The 25,854-nt window shown below is 43.8% G+C and overlaps 2 protein-coding genes across 8 annotated transcripts; one reads left to right on the forward strand and one right to left on the reverse strand.

The window, feature by feature from the left end:
- The first annotated feature begins 185 nt into the window (after positions 1–185).
- On the forward strand, positions 186–1,044 carry LOC139051048 (iron-sulfur cluster assembly 2 homolog, mitochondrial). The gene has a single exon (XM_070528093.1). It carries the CDS (start codon positions 483–485, stop codon positions 915–917), a length of 435 nt encoding a protein of 144 aa, XP_070384194.1. The 5' UTR covers positions 186–482; the 3' UTR covers positions 918–1,044.
- Positions 946–25,588, reverse strand: subdued (anoctamin 1). Of its 7 annotated transcripts, none has more exons than XM_070528080.1 (15): positions 25,299–25,588; positions 20,725–20,794; positions 16,418–16,489; positions 14,503–14,753; positions 12,296–12,391; positions 10,577–10,732; positions 6,126–6,173; positions 5,489–5,559; positions 4,424–5,411; positions 3,087–3,123; positions 2,760–2,871; positions 2,195–2,693; positions 1,956–2,137; positions 1,790–1,895; positions 946–1,712 (listed from the first exon to the last, which is right to left on the reverse strand). In XM_070528080.1, exons 3-15 carry the CDS (start codon positions 16,452–16,454, stop codon positions 1,551–1,553), a joined length of 2,745 nt encoding a protein of 914 aa, XP_070384181.1. In that variant the 5' UTR covers positions 16,455–16,489; positions 20,725–20,794; positions 25,299–25,588; the 3' UTR covers positions 946–1,550. The 7 variants fall into 7 exon arrangements, with proteins under 7 accessions (XP_070384181.1, XP_070384179.1, XP_070384178.1 ...); XM_070528078.1 differs by having other exon boundaries at positions 20,719–20,794; XM_070528077.1 differs by lacking the exon at positions 20,725–20,794.
- Between the last annotated feature and the right edge of the window lie 266 nt (positions 25,589–25,854).

Here is a 25,854-nt window from a genome sequence, read left to right on the forward strand (position 1 = left end):
CGTCCACAGGTGAAACAAGGCAATTTTTATCGCAATTCTGAAAGTAGTCAATATATTTCTAAACGCCGCAGTATTGGTCCGGTAGGAAAATATTCATCACGTCGCATTTTCGCTCTACCACAAAATGGCTCTAGCTGGCTTGAATTACGGCACTTCAGTCGTGATTAGCCGAGATGATGGTCACGGCATGGTTACGGTGTCTATTAGTCGCAGAGGATGAATAGGTTCCGGTGACAACTACGCATTGAATGGTCATCGCGGTCGGTTTCGTGCATGTTTTCGTCTTCTCTAGCGCTTCAGCGAACTCTACTCCGCGAGTGTTTCTGCAACGCCTGCGCGCCGACGACACGATTGCTGGCCGTGTGCTCGCTCTCATCGCGGTTGTTAACCTCCACAGTTAACTCAACTCCAGCATGTCCTTAGCTGCCGCGCAGTCGAGTGGTGTGGATGAGACTGGTCTCGTTTGAAGGACTCGAGAGAACATGCTCACCCAGCGCCTTCGCTCGTGCCACAGTGCTGTGCTCTGGGCAGTACGAGGCGCACGCAGCGAGCGAGCGACATGCCGGCGCGGCGCCGCGTCGCAAGCGAGCGCCGAGGGCGCCCTGCAGCTGACCGACAGCTGCGTAGAGAAGCTGCGGCGCGTGGGAGTCGGCCGTGTGCTGCGCGTGTCCGTGGAAGGCGGTGGTTGCTCGGGCTTTCAGTACCGCTTCCAGCTCGAAGACCAGCCGGCGCCGGACGACGTGCTTTTCGAGCGAGACGGCGCTCGCGTGGTGGTGGACAGTGCCTCGCTGGACCTGCTGCGCGGCGCCACGCTCGATTACCAGGAGGAGCTCATCAGGTCTGCCTTCCGCATCGTGGACAATCCGCAGGCGGAGCGGGGATGCTCCTGCGGCGCCTCCTTCACCATCAAGCTTTAGGCGTAGGAAGTGAGACACGGACAGCCCCGAGTGGCGGCACACTTTTAATAGAAACTGTAGTGCTTAGGCCAAAAAAGTGATGACACGCTGTTGTAACAAGCCGTACATAAAATTGTTTCACGTGCTGCGTTTGCCCACAGTCTATAACGCATTTGAGATTACGTGTAATCAGCGCTTGCGTGGCAGTTGCCACAACGTATAAACTCTGCGTAAGTAAACAGCGTCTGTAACAATTAAGGTGAGCGAGAAAAGCGCGACTATCGTTAACGCTTTAGCAGGCAACCTCAGTCACGAGGCGGGCTGGCGTTACCCTGAGTTTGAGAGCGATAAGCATGGCCTTCAAGCCGTGAAGCTGACTGTATGTGTATGGCGGCATGCGCTGTTTTCTTGCTGGATATTACACACAGGATATTACAGCAGGTACACAAAAAGTTCACGAGACCACACACTAAAATCACTGCACAAAGTGCTGTGGCAACACAAGCTTTGTCCATTAACATATTCCATGGTTTTGATCACGAGCACCGATTCAATTAGGGCTTCGGTTTGCTTTCACAACACAAGCTGCAGACGATTGCACAAAGTGGAACAGTAACTTGGCAGGAATGGCAGAGCACTGCCAGCAGTGAACATTCAGGCCACTGGTGGCGGGCTGTCCACGTGTCGTCGACGTAACTCCTGCAGGATTATGATCTCATTGGTGAGCCGGTTGTCCTCTCGAATCTTCTCCCGAATGGTCTTAGGAACGTCGGGTATAATCCAGCGAATTATAGTCATCAGGAATGCAATGACATTCTGCAAAACAGAGCATTAAATTATTCTCTTGATCGCAAGGTGGTAAAAGTGGTACCATGTTTCATCTTCACTCTCACCTCAAATAGTAGCACAAAGGCAAACTTCCAGACTAGGATCTCAAAGTACTGTGATGTTCGCTTGTACTGGTTCTCGACCCACGGTGGTGTGCGGTGGTCAGCATACCTGCATGCACATTTTGTTCCATGGAAATGGGCCTCAGAGCAGTGTTAACGTGCACCTCACCTGCAATATCGAGACCCCAGCAGGCCCGATGTATTCCCATGTCGCACACCCTCGTCGTAATCTTGCACATCGAAGTAGGACAGGCTGAAGTCCACAAAGCCATCAAGGGTTCCTGTGGGTGACACCTTCCAGCGGTAGTAGAGGCGTGGCACCAGGTCCGATGTGAAGGCGATGAGGACCGCCTGCACAAATTCCTCAGCGTTAGAAGACTAAAAACTACACAAGGAGCTGTTACTTACGTTAGTAAGCACAGCCAGTTTGCCCAAGGAGTCCATGATACGGTACCAGATACCGATGTCACGGACTCGCACAGCCACTGGCCGCCGATAAGAGCTGAGCAGCTTCAGTGCATCCAGTCGAATCTCGAGCACGTTGTTGAGCAGTGCAAAGAGAGGTGCCAGAGGAAAGGCAGCCACAAACAGTGTGACAAAGCCATACTGCAGGATCATCTCGAGGTACTCGTGGAAGAGGCCAGTAGAGCCCATGTCGGGAAGTAAGTAGTCGCGCTCCCACGGCTGCGTAGGTTGGTGCTCGTTGTTGCTGCTCCGCAGAAATGACATATGGGACCACAGGCGCATGGCATAAGGCAGCGCCATCTCCGAGAGCGCGCTGAACGCCTGTTTTCCCACCATGATGATGGCCAGTTGGATGGACAGCTCTACAAAGCAACCCCCAAGGCCACACTCTTCTTGCTGGTAGTTCAGGAACGTGTTGTATTTACCAGGTCGACCAACAAACCTGCCAAGACAATACCCGGTCAGGTCAAAATGCATGCTGCCCGCCTCTTTATAGTTTTGCACTCACTTTCCCTTGAAGAAGGCAATGTAGAAGATGGATGAATAGCAGTTTACAAATTGCAGCAGGTACAGCTTCAAGGTCAGGCTGTCGTCGTACTCGGTCTGTGTTCTTGGCATCTCTGGGTAGAATGATGTGCATTTAAAACACAGTGGCCCTAAAGGCTGAAGCTTTTAGCTCTTATCAGGGTGCTCACAGAAGCCGAGCTTGCTCTAATTACATGCTGTGCCAAAAAGGTATTCTCCCTTGCTACTTGGACCAGAACATAGCATTAGTGGTGAACCTGCACAAGACAAGTGCCTGTGCAGCAAATGGAGAGGGTAGAGGGGCACTCACCCATCTCGGTCAAGTAGACGGCCAGTCGAGTGTACAACTGCAATAAAAGCCCCACCATTAGTTTTCGCATTCCTTTGCAAGCTTATTGCAGAGCACACCTAAGCAATCTTCGGTACGTCAAATTGGTACATCAAAAGGAATGCTAGCGTCATTTCTGGCATCTGTGATAAGTTCGAAACCCATCAGGAAACACCTCTTAGCTAGACTAGCACTTCTGAATGTGTGCTGGAGATTATGCAGTGCAGCCAGGGTCCAAGAAGCTGATTTTGAGCGTGGAGTCCTGAACCTTTCTCTGTTCATTAAAAAAGTGATAAATATCTTTTTTTAAATTGAATAAAGCAAAAGAATGCTGCATGTCGCAGCCTCTTTTTGCATCAAAACTGCTCAAGCCAGGCCCAACTAATTGGAAAGAAATATGGTAGGCGACCCTAATATTTGACTTGGGCGTCTCTTAGTGGCAATCACACCTACGAGTTGGTGTTCTTTAGGTTAAGAGAGCGAACATCTTTCCGCTGGCACGATATGCGGGCAAGGGAGGGCGAGGAGGAAGCACAGCACCTAGCCCGCCGTAGCCCCCCTAGCGAGCGGCACACAAAGCGCACCGTACGTGCCCTCTCCGATGCCGACGTCAGAGCATGTAACGAGCGTGCACGCGCAGCTGTTGTGAGCGAGCAGGTGTGTGCCGGGAGAGGAGAAGCAAGAGAGATGGGAGTGACATCACATCCACTCTGCTAGGCAGGTGTTCAGCCGATGCCAGGCAACTGTTTTCCATTAATTAGCCGGTTAAATATCATGCCACCTTTTGTGTGGCATCATAATCGATGTCATTACTTCTGCTTTCTACTTCCGGGTTTCCAGGAATTTCACCAAAATCGTGCTCACATGGTGGGTCTCTCAAGTCTACAATTCTGCGATTTGGTGTGCGGTAATCAGTGATTCCAATTATTCCAGACACTTCAGTAACTCAACTTGTAACCAAACTTATTCTCTGATATCGTATCTAAATGAAACCTACTAATTTTGTACTGTACCATCTTTTTTTTCTGATTTATTTTGAATTCTGTCCCTAGTTGTCTTGGAGATGAACCGAAAGTGCTGCGCAAAAAACGAGTGTCACTCGATGCTCGTGCCACTAAAAAAGAACAATTTTGGGGTGGTGTGAGGGAAGTGTGTCTTCAGCACTTGGGGGCACATTGCCCACCATTAAATAGAATATATAGAGGCACATGCCCCCAGTTCCAGAACCCTAGAGTAACTTGTAATGAGCTATATAGTCTCATTGCAAGTTGCCTTCAACCTCGCTGACAGGCGACAAAAAAAGATATATTGTTGCGCACCATGTTGAAGAGGAGGATGCACAGCAAGTTGAGCAGGGCTGCAGTGGTGGAAGTGATGAGTGGAATGAAGCTCGACATCTCCTCACTTTGCAGTGCGAGTGTAGCACGCACTGACATGCGGTACACAATGACACCCACAACGGCAGCCACGGCGAGCAGCACCAGCAACAGCACCACCGACACCGACAGCAGGCCAAAGGGCAAGCGTATACGCCAGAATGACAGGGACTCAACACCGCCTTTCTCCTGCTGCTCAATGAGCTCCACGTCACGTTTCTTAAGGTGCGACAAGCGTGCCAGGTATTCGGGCCTCGAGTTCTCCTCCAGGGTGTCAAAGCCAGACAAGTCCCACTGGTAAGTGATGCGTGCCGAGTAGCGCTTCCAGAGTTCGAGAAAGGCAACGCCCCAGAGCGACATGAAGACTGAAAAGACGACCGTGGCACCATTGTCGGACAGGTAACCCAGTCGGGCTTGTGTGCAGCTGTCACGCAGACGCCAGTACTCGCAGCCATTGTCACACAACGGACACATCAGCAGGCGTGACTCTGAACCGGCACACATCTCGTGCACAGGGCGATGTTTGCCCATTGTGGCGACACCGTACAGGAAGCAGCCAAGACCCAAGAGGGATGCCGGCAGAAGCATGGTAGTGTAGAAGCCCAGCCAGGCAAAGTAGAGGCCAATCTTAACACCGAAATAACGTCGCACATCATCCAGTGGTTGGTAGCGAAATAATGCCAGCACTGAGGCCCACTTGCGACGAAGTTGTGTGCGGGGTGCTGCTAATCCTTCACCGGAGGTGCGGTCGGGGCCACCTTCATGCAGTGGATAAGCAGCCAAGTAGACACCGTCGGCAAGCAGTCGGCCAATGCCAAAGTGGCGTCGCTGGGTGTCGCGCGAGAACGATTTGCGCTGAAGAATAAAGTGCACCACTTGCGCCCTCTGTGCTGCACTGAAAAAGTCCTCCTTCGGCTCGGGGATGTCGAACCTGCATAAACAACACCACCTCGTGCATGCCATCCCACAATTTTCAATGCGGCAATTCACCCAATGCATGTGACTTACAGGTACTCCTTGGACATAGAAAACGTAACAGCAAACTGCTTTTGACGCCGTCCCATTGAACGAACTTCCACCTGCAGATTTGCAAACACCACATGATTATGTTTAACTAATATGTGAACAGCAAAACTAAACGAATGAGGAAAACTAAAAAAACTATATCCAGACAAAGCTAGCCAGCTTCACTGGGCCCTAACCTTAGCTCATAAAGACCTTCCAAAATGACTTAGAACAACAATGTTGCTTTGTAACCACGCTGTTTCCAAAAATCTGCAATTAATTTAAGCCAATGAAGTTTTCAGGTTAGTACTACACCATGCACATTTTAATGAGGTTCTTGCTACCACACCATTAATCTATTCAAAAGAGATACTATGAAAGAAGTGCACTACACAAAAATGAGAAAACCCTGCAAGAATGTCACATGTACTTTGCAGCACAATAAGAAACAACAATCGCCATTTTTCTCAAGATTTCGGCACAGTGATAGTGCATCCCCACTTGGCAGAATCATACTACAGTGGTTTGATTTAACAGCATGTACATTCCATGCAGGGTCCTCGTGAAATGGCATTAGTGACCAGCACACAGGTAGACCAGCCCCACATGCTGGTGCCAGGAAAGGCCAAAAGGTTCTTACAGGCTCACAGTCCAGCATAGCATTCTGCTCCTGCATCCTCAAGCTCCACTGCAAACCACAGACACAGGGAAGGTATACAGACAGCAAGCACCCAGTGGGACACAGGTTGGGCACACAGCCTATGGGCCAGCATGCCTGCACCTCAGTTTCACTCAGGCTCTCCCCATGGTGGCCTTACAAGCTCACAACATGGCAAGATGCAGCACACAGACAGGACAACAACATGAAATGACAGAACAAATAACAGGCTGTCATCCTACTAGCATACAACAAGAAACGACAGAATGCTGCTGTCCTGTTGGTGTACAACAAATGTATGATGGGTTGTCATCTTGGTGGTCCACAAAAGGAGTGACAGCAGACTGCCAGCCTGTTGGTGTATGACAACATGGAATTACAAAATTGAATGCCAAGCTGCTGTCCTGTTAGTGTGCTGTTTCTTGTGAGTGCTACTCACCAAGTGGTACAAGTTAAAGCTATACCACCCATCCAACTCTCCAACCATGCTTATGCATGCATTTTATGTTCACAGTTCATCCAGTGTTTATTTCTTTTTTCTTTGCCAATTTATATTCGCCATGAAGTATACATTACTAAACTGCCCAAGTTGCTGTCTTATTGCAGTTTAAGACCAGTGATAACTCAAATGTAAAGTTTTTACTCTTCCAACCGTATCCATAGAACCACACACAAATAATTCTGAACTGGTTCAGAACTCACATAGATAAGAAGGATTCAATGACAAAACCCTATCAATTTTAGTTCAAATGGTTGCAACAGTTAGTACAACTACTGTGAAGATAAACAAGATTGCAATGCATGCGACTAGCACTTCAGTACAAGGTCTGCAAGAGAAAACTTGTGTAACTACTCACCATTTACCCTTATTCACATTTATTCTTTACACTCTTAGGATCACAATAAAGAAACAACAAAAGAGCGCACACAGAGAAATTGCAAGGCACAAGTTGAGATGTACACAGAAAGCAAACGTAGTGATACATATATAAGCAACAGTGCCTAATACGTCTAAATAGAACAGCAAGCATATTGTACAGACATAAGCAAATATGCATCCAGGACCGAAAGTACCAGCTTCAGAAAAGTCATCACACACTCCAACTGCTAGTGGCAGAAACAAATGAAATGAAATGTGTTGCAAAAAGCGTATTAAACATGCAGGGAATGCTACCAGAAATTAACCAAGATCATAATGACAAGGTTGACTGGCTTAATGAAGGCTTGCTAACTATAGCTTCAGGACCTGATTGTTTCACCGGTCAATACAAAACGATGGCAAACTTCCCTTGCCAAAGTAGGCAATGGGTGTTCTGTTACTTTGCAAGAGAGAAAAAGTGAGAGATAAACGGGATGGGAAAGGCAAGGAGGTTAACTGGATGACATTCTGGTTTGCAGCCCTGCACTGGGGGAAGGGTAAGCGGAAATGAAAGATGGAAAACGCAAACTAATGGAAAAAAATGCAGGGAAGCTCGTGAATGTCCATGAGAATTATAGTCTCCCCAATAGGCCACTCAGGCATAAAAATTTGAAGAGTGCCTGCACTGTCTTGTGGTGTGACAACCGTATAGGTTGGTGTTCCAGGACTGTCTGCTCCATAAACAGCCAGTCGTCAAGACGCGCCGGTGCAGTCACGAGTAACTGCCTGTGTGCGCTGTATCGGGGACAACAACAAAGAATATGTTCGATAGTTTCCTCATCGCCACAGTGGCAATCAGAAAATTATCTAAGTGGCGATGAGGAAACTATCGAACACCTTCATTGTCGCATTGCATTTCAAAAGTAGCATGGTCACTTATGCAGAGTTTCTTTCACCAATTTATTATTATTGTTGTTGTTAGTCAACCTTCTGTGATTTCGTAGGGTACATGCGCATATTGCAATACACCTTTTACAGAGCATGTGTTGGTGGGCTAGTTGGTTAAGCATGATTACAAAGACGGCGCCGAATAAAACAACACACGAAGAAGGGGGACATGAGACAGCACGTAGGTGAGACAGCAGCGCCTACGTGCTGTCTCGTGCCCCCTTCTTCGTGTGTTGTTTTATTCAGCGCCGTCTTTGTAAACACCTTTTACGGTAAAAGAAAACTTACCACAAACCAATTTATACAAGTATACAGTTGAACCCACTTATAACAATACTGTTTTTAACAATATGTCGGTTATAACAATGAAAAGCTATTGTACTGTTAATTTTTGTATGTTCTCTATGGGGAAATAACCCACTTACTACAATGTCCCCATGCCGCATTATCGGTTATAACAATGAAGTCTGGCTGCTGGGTGTCGATGCAGAAAGGTAATGTAATATGAAATCCTGAAAAAGGAAAAAAGAAAAAGTGAAATAGGTACCGCTGCATGATCGCCCGCCACCCCAACTGCCGCCGTGTGCTTCCCTACACGAGAGATGCATGCCAGCCTCACGCACATCTGCCCTGTCACCCTTCCACCCCTAAGAAACATGAATGGGCTGCACCCATAGCTCTGCGCTATGCCGCCCTCTGAAACACGAATGAACCACACCAACTGCGCTGACAATGCTGCCGGCGCTGCTCCCAGATTGCTCGCTGGGCACTCACAGTTGGTTCTTTATTCTATGGCCCTCATTCTGCACAATACCACTAACGGATTAAGTCACTCGTGCTGGTCTTTGTTCATTGCATCGGAGTAGTTCCTGGCCACGTTCCTTCTCAGCCTCATTTGACTCGCCGCCGAAATTAAAGATGGCTGATCCGTCTGCTGATCATCGGCAATGCATGACGTTGCCGGTGAAAAAGGAAGCACACTGCTATAGATTTGAAAAAGAAGTGCTTCTAACCAATGAGGTGATCGTCGTGAACATGAATGCATCGGATAGCGACAGTGACGGCCACAACGGAAGCGCTGACGCGGTAGGGCAGGCTGCCTCAACCTTGCCCCTGCAGGAGGTCCTGCAGATGATTCAGTTCCTCATGGGCTTGTTTTCGCGAGAAGCCATCCACTTCACTTTGTGGAGCACCTGGATGCCTTGGAGAAGGATGTCGGCAAGCTTTGCGTAAAGCAAGTAAGTCTGACGGACATGCAGTTTTTTCGTGCAAGCCAGTGGGAAGTATATGGCAAGATGCTTATGGCGATCATGTCCCAGCATTTCTTTTGGATTTCTCAAGCTGATATGCTGCCGCGGCAACCTTTCCGCATTTTTTAAAAGGCACTTTTTGGGGCCACCAAAGCAATGCCTCAGCAGAGCTCGTATGTCACTTGGCACCCGTGACCCCTCTTTGCAGCTGTTATAGCAGTGCCATTCTTGAACGCCACCAACCTCAGCTTGTTAACAACACGTGATCGGAGCAGGAAGTAGAGTTAAACAGTCAAATGAGTCAACACAATCAGAAGCCGGACTGAGAAGGGTTCTGGGGAGAAGAACTGTCCTCTCCGCCATTATAGTTTTCTTGGAACAGCTACACCATCCCCCATTTTGATTTTTTTTTTTTTCGTGTAACCCAGTTATAGACATTATCGGTTATAAAAATGGAATTATTGTGGCACTTGAATATTGTTATAAGTGGGTTCTCGGCTGTATAGTTTAAACGGACACAAAACTGAACACTAAGTCAATCTAGACTAATAAAGCGTTCTTTCAGCTGTTAAAGGGAAACTGAAGATCAAAGCTCCACTCTTAGCATTTCACACCAACACCCCGGCACCAGTACGTCAGTGTGACGTCACAAATTTCTATGTACTTTCTTGTATTTGGGTAATTTTGTCTGATTAAACCTCCTCGAAACTTGCCAAGATCAGTCTTTGGCTCTTTTAGACCCAATGTAGTTCATCTTTACCAATCAAAAAAGTTAGCTAGGCCCAAGCAGACAACGTCAAAATCCAAGACATTTCCGCGAGCTGAAGCGAAAACTTCAAGGCGATGTCGCCAAATGTCTTTTGTTTTTGTGTACTTTCTGCTTTAGTGAGCGTCTTTTCATGGTGAAAGTGTCTTTTCGTACATTATAGAAAGATAATCTACTCATACAGCTCGTTTTTTTTTTTTTTGTCCCTTTAAGAAATTAGAATGAACAAATCAGTGGTGCTTATATTTTTAAAACCTAACTTGCAGCAAGTTGATGAGCTCAAAATGGTGGACCACTCCGTGGCATCTTTTTATAGGGCATAAAGTAAAAGACACAGGTGCACCTTTTGGAATACAGGATAAACACAGTAGGCATGTCCGTAGAGCTAGCTCGCACCTAGTGGTAGTTCGACCACACAGCTTTTCTTTGAAAGCCTCCTATGGGTACAGTCTTGTCATAGGTTGAAGATGTTTACATGCTGCCAGTTCCAACACACAAGCCCCATCCAGCTGTGCGCCCCGAGGAAAAAGCTGAGATGCCGCCTCCACCAAGTGCACCAGGTAGTGAAGCTTACCGACAGAGCATCCCTAATCACAAGTCCTAGACTTACCGATGAGTCTTCGGAACAAGACCCTGGCGTTTGATTTTCTTGAGTAGCTCCACCCACCAGACCAATGAATCCCGGAACGCGATCATTTTTGGCAGAGCCCCATCTTCGGACTCTTGGATGTCTCACTGGCCTGCCAAGGCAATTTTGGTTCGGCAGCTAGCAGGTGGCAAAGAGACGCACGAAGGGCATGGCCACATTGAAGTATGCACTAATGCGAGCGTTTCAGGGTCGCTACTCGGCGTTATTGTGGCCTCGGTATTCTGAAGCATTTGTCCCCAGCAAATGTGTAAGGATCTAACCGTGTGATGCAATATGGTTCATTCTGAATTACAGTTAGACCTCGATGTAACGAAGCTGATAAAATAAGCAATTTGCTTTGTTATACTGAAGTTTCATTGCATTGAAATTCAACCTTTTATGCAAACAAGTACAATGGCCGATGAATATTTCTTGCACTGAAGAGACAGCAAAATTTTTTCAAATTACCATGCAATTGAAGAAAGCAAATTTGAATGAGACTAAAAATCAGTTTGTTGTATTTGAGTCGGTGACAAACAGAGATACAGTTTCGTGCAGTATCACCAATATCTTCACACCGGTGATACGAAGCAAAGCCAGCCAAGCTTTCTCGTCCACCCTGCCCCCATGGCTGATAGTGTCACCTGCAGTGGGATGACGCTACCATAAAACGTGCGTATGCACTCAGCCATGCAGCCAAGGTTGCACTAGAAAAGGAGACGCAGGTCAACCTGCCTCCCATTTGCCTCCAAATGTTGCCACAGCATCCAGGAATCGTACTTACGACCTTGCATAACATCAAATGCAGAGAAAGCTTTCTGGACTGTGCATGGGGCGGTTGTTTATAGAGTACCTCTGTCGTGTGGTGCATGTTACATAGGCCAAACAGGCAGATTGAGGGAGAACCGGGAAAGGGCATAGTGCGCCTCTCACACGTCTACACCGGCTCTTGATGAGTCCGCAACGTGCAAACGTGACGACGTGAGTATGCGGGAGGAATAGGGTGCATGTGCTCCCCTCAGTCTTAACAACCACCTGCAGGAACACACAAACATCATTCACAATGGTAAAGACAGCTTCCTTGCACAACATTGTCATTCATGCATGTGTGCATGTGTTTACCCATGTTCGAGGGCTCCATAACATTGTGCAGACACAGGGATGACCGTACCCACATTATCTTTGAAGGCGCGCAGGTGACACATGAGCATGACTTATGCATGAGCAAGCTGTCACTGTCCCTATTGGACAAGGAAATTAGCTTCCTAGGAAGTACCGGTGCGCATATAATGCAATAGCATTGTGTTTTAGCATTTTCTCGCCATTGTGTTTCATACCTGTGATAAACAGACTTGGTTGCCTTTTCTTTTTTTTGCTAAACTACTTATTTCTGTGTTTTGCCACAATAAACCTCACTTGAAAGTAGCATTCATTTTTCTTTGTCTCATCATCCAGTTGTTATTTTGCTTCGTGCTACCGCTCACCCCAGTAACAATGACATGTCAACTAGCCCAATCTGGGGACCTTTATAACCTTGTGCTCACGAGCAAAACAGCACATCCACCCAGTCAATATGCTCACTCAGCTGTAAGCAGCATTGACACAATAAAAAAACAGCTAGCGCATCAAAACTGGCAATCACTGCCAAGTGTTCCCGCCAACTTTGCGCAGCATGGGACCACATAGGCAAGATTGCTGTACCTCCTTGACGGGCATCTTCAGGCGCATGATCTCAGCAAAACAGCTCAGCACCTCCCAAGGTGCATGGATCTTCACAAAGCAAAGGCCACTTGGATTCTGGAAGACAATGTAGGCCATTATAGACTAATAAACAATTACAAATCAAGGAAATGCAAGAACAGCAAACAAACTACAGCTGCTTCATTGTGCTGAACATTTTTTTTTTGCATGAGCAACAACAGCAACCTTGGCTCAAGTAATGAAAGACTTATTAAAGTAATTAACGTTGGGACAAAAAATGTGTAATAATTCACATGCACTACTGTTATGCGTTCTTTTGTTCTGTTTTTTTTTTCCACCAGCATGCCTGACCAGCTCACTCATGGGAGAGCACAATTTCAGGAAATTTTCGCAGTATGCTTATTGACAAAATGTCCTAAATTTCTTCCTGGTACACGCATAATTAGGTGCTCAAGCAAGTTTCTGTGAGGCTCAATTCCTTTTCAGGTTTGATTGCACCTGCTTGCTTTTCGTCCATCTCATGGCTAGCAAGCCAAAACAAAGATCAGGCTGATCAGTATTTCCTGAAAAGAAGGTGGTGGCTTCATGCAGCCGAGGCATTGCCTGGAGGAAATTAAACAGGGAAAAGGAATGATGCACTCGCGCCACCTACTCCTAGTACTACCCCCGTTAGTACCTATTAACTACTCCAAATTACTAATGTGCTTGTGGTCGCAAACTTGCCAGGGTTTATATTCGATGCCGCTTTTCAAGTACAACAATTTTTTTTATCTCAAATTCACACTTCAAAATGTGACAAGCTCAGCCACAAGGTAGCTAAGTTTTGCGGAGAAGCCACCCTCTTGACAGCAAGGTTTGCAAATAACAAGACTGCAGCTCGCTGTTCGTCTGAACAGAAATCCAGAGAGGAATGGGACTGAATTATGTATCTACAAGCTGGTCTATGAACTTTAGCTTAAGGAGGATTGACGAACGAGCCTCAGTGCATGCACACACAACTTAGTAACAAAGTGTTCGAGATAAGTGCAAGAGCAACCTATTAAAAACTCAAGATACCGCCTGCATTAGGAAGCCTCCACATTACAATCATTATATTACTCTTCCCATTGTAATTTTATAAATATTCCCTTGCATTGTACTTATAAAAACATGACATTTGTCAATATAATTTAGACGTCAATCCACTCTATGTTTATACATTGAAGTTGAAAAGCTCTTGGAATGGCTAAATGAGAAAAGAATGAGAAGGTAGGGGCACACGTAACATTTTTACGTGAACAATTGAGAAAAAAAGTGCAGCCGTGCACTCCAAGAGCCTACGAAAAGCAAATAATAGCTGACAGCCAGATGGTCATTTTAACCAAATGTCACTTCTACAAAACATAAGTAAAACATCATAAAATCATGACTTGAGTGTTTTCTTTAGCTGCAGTAAGTTTTTAAAAGTTGCCTATGGCAGAGAGCGCAATTCAATTATAACCCTTTAAATAAATTACTTGATGAGGCAGATATTATTTCCACTAGCGATCAAGCGTGTAACTGACAGCTAATTAACAAAACTTTACTCATCATGTTTTACTAATTAACTTAGAGCACAAATTGCAATTTACAAATTGTAGCTAGTGAAATTACAAGGTATATTGACTTGAACAAATTCTGAGGATTGCACTGGTTTCCAAATATGTGCTGTCAAACATGCGCTGTCAAATGCACAGTTGCTCCACTTCCATCTGTAAGAAAATGCTGTTTTATGCACTGAAGCACAAAAGTAACTAGAAAGCCAGTGCATTTAGTTGCACATTTTGAAAAAATATTATTTAATTTAAATTATTATCTCAAAACTGGTGTCAACCTGAGAATTTGTTACAAGTGTATAGTATCGCTTTGCGAACTCAGTGGTGACAATTTGTGAATTGCAATCAAGCAATTAATTAAACAATTCATTTGTGTAATTATGTCAACTATTAAATTAAGCATTTTGATTTCTCATAGAAGTAATGCTTGCCTTGTCCAATAACTTTGTTCAAAAATTAGAATAGTGGCATCTGCCATAGGCAACTTTTTCAAATTTGGTGCAGCTAAAAAAAATCACCCGGTATGTTTGTACAACAAGGAACCAAAGAATCCACAACTTCAGTTATTGTTCACATTGGTGTGTCCCCTGACAGCCTTCCTGAAATAAGTTGAAAAGGTTTGAGGACACCTGCCTGTGGGATATGCTCGAGCACCAGTCCTGCCTTGCTGAGCTCCTCCTCAAAGATGTCCCGGATGGCCTGATGCTTGGCAGGTGAGTAGGCCAGCACAAAGTCCACCTTGCGCCTTGAGCCACTCAGGTAGACACACCCACTCTCGTCCACCAGGGCGGCACTGTCCCCGTTAGGTGATGGCTTCATGTCTCCCAGGGCCACCAGCACGCTTTCTTCGTCTAGTGCTCTCTCATAAGCGCTGGCGGCACGCTCTGAAAAACAGCACTCATCACTGTCTTGCACTGACATCAATCAGTGGCACATTAACAAAGGGAGGCACACTGGAAGCAAGCCCCTGCTTTCCAGAAATTCCTGTGTGCCGAGATACCTGGCACAAAACAACAAGCAACAATGCCCCCCTCCCCCTACACCCTTGAACTTGGGTAATAAGTATAAATGCAGAAAAACAATGACAGAAGTAAAGGCTCCTGGATGAATCATATTGCATGCTGCTGTTCGAAAATGCAGGATATATGGCATTGAAGCAGCTGGTCTGTGAAGGTGCAGGAACACTACCCCAGACATGCAAAGCCATAATTTAAGGTGTAGCAGCACACAGTGAAGACAGCAAGAGAAATCTAGAAATAGTAGCACTTTTTTAATACGTAATAATTATTTGGCAAGTATTCCATCAAAATCTAACGCGAAAAGTGTCACCCCCTTTATCTGCAATATAAATGCATAACTGGCAAAGCTAAGACATTGAATCGTTAAAATAGTGTAAATGTAGAAGACTGGTAGCTTTAGAATCGACAAGGAAGGAGTGAAAAATGAAAAATATGTACATAAAAAAGAAAAGAGATAAGTTCTCTTTATGCCCCCTGAAACCTTACTTCCCCGCATTACTCGTGTGCATGCAACGAAGCCTGATTTGGGATTGCGGAGTATAAATAATGATAGAATAGCCGATTGGTAGAGGTGATAATACTGTAATAGTAGATGATTGGTAGCCCTAAAAAAAGAGGGCAAAAAATCGTTATGTCACCGTGCTCACGTCGTAACATAATAAGGAAATAAAATAAATAAAATAAATAAAAAGGAAATACTGAGTACCCAAACAAGCGCAGAAGAGAAAGGAAGATGATGACGGAGATGAAGAACAAGCAGCTACGGTGACACAGAAACAACAAGACATTTAGGGCGAAGGATAAGCAGGTTCTCAAAAAGAATACTGTAAAGAACGCAGCAATAAAAGAATATTGTAATCCTGTGATCGTATGGAATGGAATTGTGTTTGTAACATTATGGTATGGTCTAAGCAGGATCAACAAGATAAGCAACAAAAATACTGAAGAAATTCTAACAATTGTCTACTAATGTGTAAGCATTCTTTGGAGCCAGAAAAGCGATGGGTAGACATGCATAAGCTATGAAAAGCAAGCAAGCAAAAGTGAAGTAACAGCTGAGTCAAAAAATGCTTACACGTAGACAATTCTCAGAATTTTTTAACCTATCAATTATATTGTGCTAAATTGCCCCGTGTCAAATTCCCAATCAAAATTCAATAGAACGCATCACTGCAAGCTTGCAGTAGCATGCTATCAAACTGCACCAACCTTGTTACTGCAACTGGTGCAGGATGAAGGGCAGGAAGATGGAGGCATTAGTGCAACTTGCAAGTGCAGAATGTGACGCCACATTACGTAGCACAATAAAAAAAAGTGAGAATGAATAGAGTCTATATACACACATAGGCTTGAAGGACACAATACAGCAAACATGGGCAAGAGATATCATAAACAATGTTGTAAGTGGACTATGATGAAGCAGCAGCATGGCGAGGCCACTGTGCTGGCAGAACATAGGAGCATCAGAAGCAGCACACATGAAGTGCACAGTCATGTAGTCATGATCCACCAAAAAGAGCAAGGCTTACCAGCGTTCAGCGCGTCCTGCCAGATGTTGGCAGCCATGATTCTAGTCACTTTTGCCACAAAACCAGTGAGGCCTGTAGTGCAAGAGAATATGCAATTACAAAACTGACAAGTCATACTTAACGCTTGAAAACAGTGTATAGCACCAATTTCAAACATGCAGTCTCAATGGTCTTCGAGTGCAATCACTGTAGTGTTCATCAAAGTCAGAATGTGCTAAAGAAAAGTCAATACTGTTGTGTGAAGCACGCTGAGAGCAACTAACTATGATTACCTTGTATATAGATAGAGTGGCTAAAACCTATGTGATGTTTTAGCATTCCATATGCAAGGTAATTGTAATTGATAGATTTCGACAAACTCAGTGACTCATGACCATTGACACTGAATGTATAAAGTTTAAAGTGATGGCAACCGATGACTAAGAAGTCTAAGGAACATAACTGTAAATGCTGCTTTGCTAAAGTAAGGAGACATTCTCATTTGCAAAGCCAGATAGAGGCTTATAGTCGAAGAGGTTAATAAGGAACACATGCTGTCCGTTTGCATTGCAGCCATGCATTCAAAGCAAGACTGTTATTATTGATTGGCCATTAGTTGCACAAAAATTTTGCATCTAATTAGTTAATTTGCTCATTTATTCCTGCATTACATTAAATCATTTGGTAAACAGAGGATCATGATACTTCATCCTGTCCTTGTCATTAATTGCAACTGAATAACAGCAGAGAAAGGACTTGTACAGAAGATTCGACTCAAAATTCAAGGAGTGGAAGCAAACTTTATTCTACACATACACTACATATTCCTCATACACTACACATGAGGGTTAGTCGTGTCCAGCTTCACCCAAAGATATCCTCATCCCAATAAAGCCAAATGGCTGAAACTTACTTCCTCCAAGCATTTCCAAAGCCCAGGGTTAAAAAACGGAGCCAAGATGGCTGCAGTGTAAACCAACTAGCAATACAACAAAAATCATGATACAGCTCGATTGGTTGATCTGGCTTCATCTAGTTCCACGACGATGATGGTGATTTAAACAAACCTGTCATCGGCAGCTATGGAGATGCTACACTGCAATCACTCAGTGAAACTCTCAAAAGAGAACATATATGATAATTTCTTGATAGACAGTCTCCGTGACATAGCACCGATCCAGAGTATATCACTTTAATATTCAGATGTCGCCAACATACAGTTTTCAAAAAATTCATGGAGGTTCATGAACCCTGAGATGATAATGTAAGCGAACTTCTCTGTTCGGCACAGCCATAATTGTCATCAAAGACGTCAGAGAAACAACGAACTCCCAAGGTGCTTCAAAAGCCTCACTTCCTTCACTAAAATGCTGCTTTGTAGCATCAAACACCTCTATTAATTCTTGCACAGAGTGAGTATGAAAAATTATATTAGTCCTCAGTATATTAAACAGATGCAGGAGCAACTCCTCAACGAGCTGAGATATAAGTTGAAGTGCAAATGCTTCTCAATTTTTTAGTAAACACACTCAAGAATAGTGCAAGATTTTAGTGCCTTGGCATACACTGACAAATTAGAACCTTGTTAATGCTTATTCTTTTGAAATGGTATGCTCCGTTAATGAATGTTTTCAAAGAAGAAATAATAGCAACATAAAACCATCACTATAGATACAATCTTAGAAAGGTACACCCCTGAGCAAAAGTATACGGACCGGGGATTGCTCGATAAAGCCGATTTTTTTATCTGCCTGTGAATGCAACTTGAAATTGAGCACTGCAGTCCAAACGTGGCATTGTGAACTTTCCAGTGCATTTGATAATTTCAGTTTATGCATGTTAGTTACAAATAAATTTAGTTGTTTCGGCAACTCTGTGGTCCTTATACATTTGCTTATAGTTCTACCTGGATGCATCATGCTGCTCATGCCAGCTGAATATCTGCAGCACAAGATTCTAAACATGAAAATGATACTTACAGGACTTACACTGCCCCCATTGTGAGCATTAAAGAATGCAGCATGAGACACTGTCAGTTCTACAGCACTAAAGAAACTATGTGCAAACACCAATGTTCCATTTGAATAGTGGCGCAAAACACTAACACAACACAGAGCAGAGGGACTACGAAACACGATGCGAAACCTGAAACTAATTTTTAGTGGAAGCACATGAAAGAACACAAAAGGTTAAAAATTACGCATGAGTAAAGATATGACAGAGAATTCAAAAATGAGACATGGTTTTGAATTTCTTGCTTTTTTTTACATATTTTATTTTGTTTGTCTGTCATACCTTTCGGGTGCGTGGTTTTTAACCTGTTCTGTATATACAGTACCCTTCTGTCAGTTCGATGCCAGTTACTTTGATTACGACCGAAGGTCCCAGCCAGCACCCATACATATCTATGGGCCCAAGCCTTCGTTACTTCGATCTCAAACACCACGAGGGAGCAATGGGAGGCGCTGCTGTCCGCTAGCTCGGCCCTCGACGACCAGCTCAAACTGATAAAGAGAGCTGAGAAGATGGCAAGAGCCAGCGGAGCCCTGGACTAGGGGCCCCGACAATTAGCGGTTTTTCTGATTATTCTTTATATAAAGTTTATCTATCTATATATCTATCGATCTCAAAATTGACCTTTGCCAGATAATTCCAATTTGACTGGTCAGCTTCGCCGCAGTGTAGCCATGTAATGCGGTGAGGCATACGCAATTTATTGCAGCATACCAAGAATGGACAGGGGCCACTGTCACCGGACATAGTACACGCTTCTTAATTATACAGGAGCACATGCCATGTATACGGTCACAGCAAGAGCACCCTGACGCCTCATAAGCATACTGGCAGGCATTGTTTCTGGCGCTGCTGTGGTGATTTGTGCTCTTGTTTCACCCGTCATGTGTGTCTCATCTATGAGACATTTGGCGGGGCCCTAGTATGCGCTCCTTAATTATCTGCACGCGCCGTGCATGGAGAAGAGGAGAAAGACCTTCTGTGTTTTGGGAAAGCTAGCAAGAAAGAAGGCGCAAGATTAAAGAACTTCGAAAGTTGAGGAGATGCTTAACAAAAGAGAGGGGGTCTACGTAGAACTCCAAAGGCTTGCCAGTAAACTTATTAGGCGCCTCGGTGTTCGCACTGTGACGGGAAACGGCGCATGTGTGTGTGCAAATTAAGGAACAAGTGCTATGTCACGTAAGAGTGGGACCTTTTCCCACTTGCTATGGTTCATCACATAACAGGTATGTATAGCCACGAACCTTTCAAGACAAAAGCTGCCAAGTGAATCGATGACTTCTTTCAGCGGTTTTTCTGCCTTTTGTTTAATTCGAACCGCAGCATAATTCGACCAGTTTCGTCGGTCTCGTCAGGTTCAAATTCATGGAAGTAGACTACATATCCTGCACCACAGTCCATCAAAAGTAGAGGAACTGATGAAAATAATTACATTCAAGATATGTCACATACATCTTGAGACACTTCGGATTGGACATTTGCTCCAAATTTGAACATGATGTATGCAAAGTGTTTTAGTAAAAGGAGTGCTTTTTAGTGGTGCCATATATATTTATGTCATTTTGCAGGTTCATTTCTTTCATTGTTTCTGACCATGTTTTGCATCGGGCATGTTCTTCAAATGGCTGATTTGGCGTTTTCCAAGCATGATGGACTTGTAATACTAAATGATGTTCCCATGCCTAAAATTTCTCGTAGAGAGCTCACAAACGGAGTCCACATTTTGGAAATGTGACATAACCAACCGAAGAATTAGAAATTACTAATCCATTCTTCTGCAGTGTGCTTTTAATTATTCTGAAGATACAAGAAATTAGGTGAAATTAAATTTTCAATGTACGTAATTAAATGGTACTTGAAGGGAATATTGTTTCATGTTCTTCCAATAAAGTTGCAAGTTCAGCGCCGTGTTTCGTGATCGCTCTTCTCTGTGCCGTATCTGTGTTTTGCACTGCTGTTTCAAGTATGCATTTATCCAACTAGCCAAAGTGTTGGTCTTACTACAAAAGCATTAAGTGGTATCATTTCAGGAACACTGGACTAATCTAGATTGCGGGTCAACGTAAACAGAAGCACCAACTACCCTCGGACAACGCTAGCAATAATGTGTCAGTATGCGCTGGAGCTTCATGGTGCACTGTATAGGCAGCAAGAAAGTCTGCCATTCACATCACGCTGCACCTGTAGTTTTACATCTGCAGGTTTTTCCGCAATGCAAGAGCACCAAACTCATTCAAGCATACAATATGGTGACCGTGACTTCTTCCAGTCATGCATAATTAGCAAAAAATGCATTGCAATGATCATACAAGCACCAGAGGCATTTCAGGCGTAGTCCACAGGGCGTAGTCCATCTCTTCCATATTGTCATGCCTGCCTCGATATCTGTGTTATTATTATGCAGCCAAGAAAGCAAGGCAGGGTGTAAGTTAAAAGAGAACATAAAATATAGTGAAATAACCGCAGAATGCTAAATCCATTGCATTTATGCACAGTTTAAATACCCAGTACACTGTGGCAGACAATTTGTCATCAAGTTTTAAAGATTACTTCGAAAAATGATGAACTCTCAATAAGGCAAATAAGTTCTGCAGAAGCCCACAAGGTGGAGCAAAATTCGTCAGAGGAAAAAATTGTCATCCACCCGACTATAGCATGAAGCTGCAAATTAAGGAAATGCCTACGAGTTTCTCAGAAAGAAATCTTTGCAGCTGAAGAAAAATTCATTCTGGTCCAGTATTCCCTTCATAAACTCATAAATCAGATGACTGAGAAACTAGGTCAGCGCCCCTATAGAACAACATTCACTAGAAACTACCATCAACCAAAAATTCTTCCCTCCCCACCACACACACTGATATGTTTGAACATTAGCTTTTTTTTTTCCTGTATCTTTGCAGTGAGAAGTGCAGAGCAGTGCAGTGCAGTGTCACACAGATGTGTATAAAACCTCATTCTTTCCAGTGATGATCACTGATTGGAACAGGTTGCCAGCTGGCATCACTGAGTGCCCCACAGAAGATTGATTCCACATTTTTTTATGGGACGTATGCCGTGGCATGCAGTCGTCCTTTTATTTTGCATGTCTTTCATTTTTTTTCGTGCGTTAAACTTGTGGCATGTCGTTGCCCTCCTTTATTTGTATATGTTCAATTATTATTTTTGTGTCATATTTTGCTTCGTATTTATGTCGTATTTCTTGCTTTCCTTTTTGGCCTAACAAGGAAATGCCATTTGTCATCACCCCCTGCAATAATACCTTTGACTGCTGCAGAACTCTGCAATAAATAATAATAAACTTGCTGCTTAAGCATGCCTATGACCTTTCACATAAAGAAGCTTAGTCTTGTATGTTGTGAGCCCTTGAATGCTCGACTTTTGCTTGCTGCATGCCCTGTTCTTGTACTTTGTTCTTGCACATTTTCATCCATTCATTTTTCTTGCACTAAGTACTGTTAGAAGCAGTGGATACAAGGTGACACTGGGGAGTGCTCCCCTGTTTCACCTCGTGTCCGCTTGATATCCAGTATCCGTTTTGTCCCCACTGCTTCTAACAGTACTTAGCACAAAAAAAATGAATGCATACCAAATAGCCCAATTCACAGCTCTTCTACACATTTTCATGTATTCATCCCCCCTCCTGTCAGATGCGGCACAGCCTCCAACTGTGCAGAAATGTGTGACCCACATTTCCCCTAGTATCCTAGTACAAATGTGCAAGGAAAAACACAAAGATATGAAAGACAATACCATTACAACACCTTTCAAACAGAATTGCACAATGTAGGTCATTGCAGAGATAATGACGCTACTGAGAGGCATAGTCCAAATGAAAAATATGAATACCTATGGCTTACAGCTGATGTGCTGTATGGAGCAATGTGCTGCAGAGGAGCAAAAGTTTAGACAGAATTATTGCCCTACTACAGTGATCAGTTGACTTGTTACAGGAACAGATGTCTATGTAAATGAAACATGGGCTAAATCAAACATGTTGAATGAAAAACATGTCAGTCAAACTAGCCAAGAGATATGCAGACTTTCCTGGTGAAAATTTCTTGTATCCGAATTACTGCTGCCATTGGTGCACTTGCACCTGAATCCACATTACAGAGGTAAACAGAGAGTAAAGATCTGACACTACTACTTTGTATTAATCATTTTTTAACTGAATCTACATCATTCTCATAATCTGATGCACTGAGTGCATGATTCTGTTAATGACGTTACAAAGAACTCACTTGAGCTCGTGACAAACCATGAAATAGATTGATTTGGAAAAAATGCGAAGTGGGACTGTTCTTCCAGTCAAGCGCCACACTAAATACCGAATCATGATCGCCATTCTGGTGACAAGGTGGAATTCTTAGGTGAAATAAAGCAGGCAAGCATGCACCACTAATTAATTAATTTAACACAAGGCAATTGCTCGAAACAAACAAAACAAAACAAAGTTATTTTCCCTTATCGCTTCCTTGGCTTCTATATCAGCTTTTTATGATAAGTACTTGACTAAATATCAAGCCCCTCAGTTTCTTGACTCTTTTTGTGCATAACTAGAAGCATAACTTGCTTACTTTTATTACTTTTTATTTCTATGTGCAAATATGTTATGTTTGCATTGTCCCATTTACAGTCTGTCAAATTTTCTACTCATTCATACAGTGTCTTGCTTTTAATGGATTTATACAATGAACACCATACAGTAAAAAGCTGTATGCAGACAAGTTTGAATGTGAGAATTGTAAGGATAAAGTAACTAACTCACAAGCACTAGACTACTCACCACAAAAAATTGAACTGGAAGCATGTTAATATTATGATACTGTGCCATCATCACCTCGCGTTATTTCTTTCCACACTTCATGGACCTTTTTACAAATAAAGACAATTTTCCGCTGAAGGAAACAGTACAAGCACAATTAAAATGAGGCCCCTTTTGGTTGCCATTGTCTGGACATATCAGATTTCACTTAGAAACAAAAGACTGTACTGATAAAGGGAGTAAGTTTCAGAGGGTAATGCATGAACTAAGAATGACTGCACGATAGCATAGCATTGGGTATGTGTAAATGCTACATTGTAAGTATGTAACAGTAGCATGTTTTCTTTTCTTATGCAATAGATGGGGTGCACATTCCCTAAAAGAACAGGTGTTGTAATGTGCTGATTTAACACACAAGAAAATTTGGACAAAATAAAGTAGGTATAGGAGCTAGAATATGCTGTACTGAAAATAACGAAAAAAATAAACTTGAGAAGAAGCTAAACACTGCCCAATGAGCGATGGAATTGAATATGACAGGAAGATAAAAGTCTGGATTAGACATGAAATGAACATATCTGAAATTCTAGTCAAGTATAAAAGAAACAAGTGCAGCTGGGCAGGTCACGTAATGCACCAATTAGATTAACAGAATGGACAGGAAGGGAAACACAGTTAAGGACGACAGAGGATTAGGTGAATTGTGAAGATTATGAAATTTGCTGGCACAAAATATGGGCCTTTGCCCTGCAGTAGTCGTGAAATAGGCTGATGATGAATATGCTGTCCTGCCAACTGATGCACAAACTGTTTAGTTGGTAGAGTAGAGCCTCTCTCTCAGCAGCCCATTCAGCTCTTTGTGTTGCCTGTTCATTCTGAATCCACATAAGCAATTCTGTTTATCCCATCCCTATGCTTTCACTTCTTAATCCCTCGATTTCTTGTATGATGAACAAAATGACCAAATTTTTCAAGCTGCATCCATACCAACTGGCTGCAGTTGACACTCCATGAACATTTTGCTAGGTGCGAACACTGTAGCTTTATGTTATTTGCAAAATTCATTTCCTATAGAGCTATGACCATCGTCTGCACTTAATTTTTTTGTGATATAACAGCAAATTTACAAGTGTGACATCAATTGATTTTCTAACATGATGTTATCATGGCTGTAGAGACAAATAACTTGTAACCACACTTGCACAGCATCATGTTAACGTACACAACCCTAGTGATTAATTATTTTATTTGCTCATGTAAACTAGACATGACCAAACAGGAAGTGGTCTTTGCTGCATCAGCTAGGTTAGTCCTGCATAAAATTTTTAAGTGTCGGAAGTAGCACTTCAATAGGGTCAAACAAGTCAATGAGCTCACAGGGTGATATTACACTTGAAGCGATCAACTGTGAACAGCTATAAAGAAAATTTCCTCACCTTATAGCCACAGTTTTGACAAAGGGAGATTGGTTTTTGTTACTACGGATACCATTTTCTCACATACGCAAGATAATCTACATTATGCTCTACATTTACCCCACAGCGCCAATATTTAAAGACTCACTCACACGTCTTCTAAGCAGCTACTCCAGAGATATGCAAGGCGTCAATAGCCGGCATTTTCCAACAAATCAAAGCAGAGTTTAACGTTTCTGTGAGACAGGTTGACAGGCAAACATCCACTAGCGTACAGGCATTGCGCTTCAACAGACGCGCCAGCTTGTTCAGCGCTGTTTACGATATCCGTCTGTTCACTGTAAACAGCGGACGGCCGCGCCTACACACAGCCCCGTATGTCAGAAACCAGAATTTTTGTGCACCTTACGCAGCTTTTCACTACAAAGGACTGCGCTAAACAGCTTTTCGCTGTAGTCCTTACAACAGTAAGCGTTTCTGCCACTCCGGCCGCTTATTCATGCCAATAAATGCAGAGATCGGAAGCAGTTTCACAATCGGTGCAATAGACACGCCCCTATACATATCCTAAAGCAGCACTGCATCGCTTGTTTACATTCAGCGCTACCTTATTAAGAAGTGCACCACCGGAGTACAATAAGACGCGTTATAAACGCTTGGAAAAACACCGCACGGTCATTCTCTATCGCAAAGAAGATCGCGTACTTACCCGATCGGAGAATGGTTCGTCGCCGCCGTAGCAAGGCCGACGAGCGTTAAGTACGATTCAGCAATGACCGAAAGATTAAAAATTGTCATACCCAAAACGAACTTAGCCAAGCGGCCGAGCGTAGACAAAGCGGAAAGCTACGCATTGTTAAGCAAGCTAGCTGGGGCCAATTCCTCGAGGCGCTATTACGCATATGTAAACTGCGCTCGCAACATGGACGCGGCCATATTGCGCTGGCGATAGTGATTGAAGGAACGATACGTGAAGAGCTCCGTCCCGTCCCGAAGCCCCGTCCGCATCGAAACGCTACCGTAATTGGCTCCCTCGCGCAGCTTGCGCAAAGGAGCCAATCACGACCGAGAAATTCGATCCGGATCAGGCTTGATCGCGATCAAAAGTGCGCCATGTGACACCAGTATTAATCGCAGGCGCGCACTTCATATATCTGCAGTTCGATGACAGCAGATGAAAGATTGTAATGTGCTCAGCACAGTGCTTTCAGCAGAAATTAATCTACTCGATGAAAGGAACTTTACGTGCACACAGTCCACAGCAA

This window comes from Dermacentor albipictus, chromosome 10 (genome assembly GCF_038994185.2).
Source record: "Dermacentor albipictus isolate Rhodes 1998 colony chromosome 10, USDA_Dalb.pri_finalv2, whole genome shotgun sequence".
Taxonomy (NCBI): domain Eukaryota; kingdom Metazoa; phylum Arthropoda; class Arachnida; order Ixodida; family Ixodidae; genus Dermacentor; species Dermacentor albipictus.

Excerpts from the sequence above, each read along its gene's own strand:
- subdued (XM_070528077.1), bottom strand. The coding sequence starts at position 16,454 with ATGGCTGCCAACATCTGGCAGGACGCGCTGAACGCTG. Across the intron at positions 10,733-12,295 it reads TGAAGATGCCCGTCAAGGAG|CTGCCGAACCAAAATTGCCT; the intron begins GTACAGCAATCT and ends GCCACCTGCTAG. Across the intron at positions 1,896-1,955 it reads CTGGGGTCTCGATATTGCAG|GTATGCTGACCACCGCACAC; the intron begins GTGAGGTGCACG and ends ATGTGCATGCAG.
- LOC139051048 (XM_070528093.1), top strand. The coding sequence starts at position 483 with ATGCTCACCCAGCGCCTTCGCTCGTGCCACAGTGCTGTGCTCTGGGCA.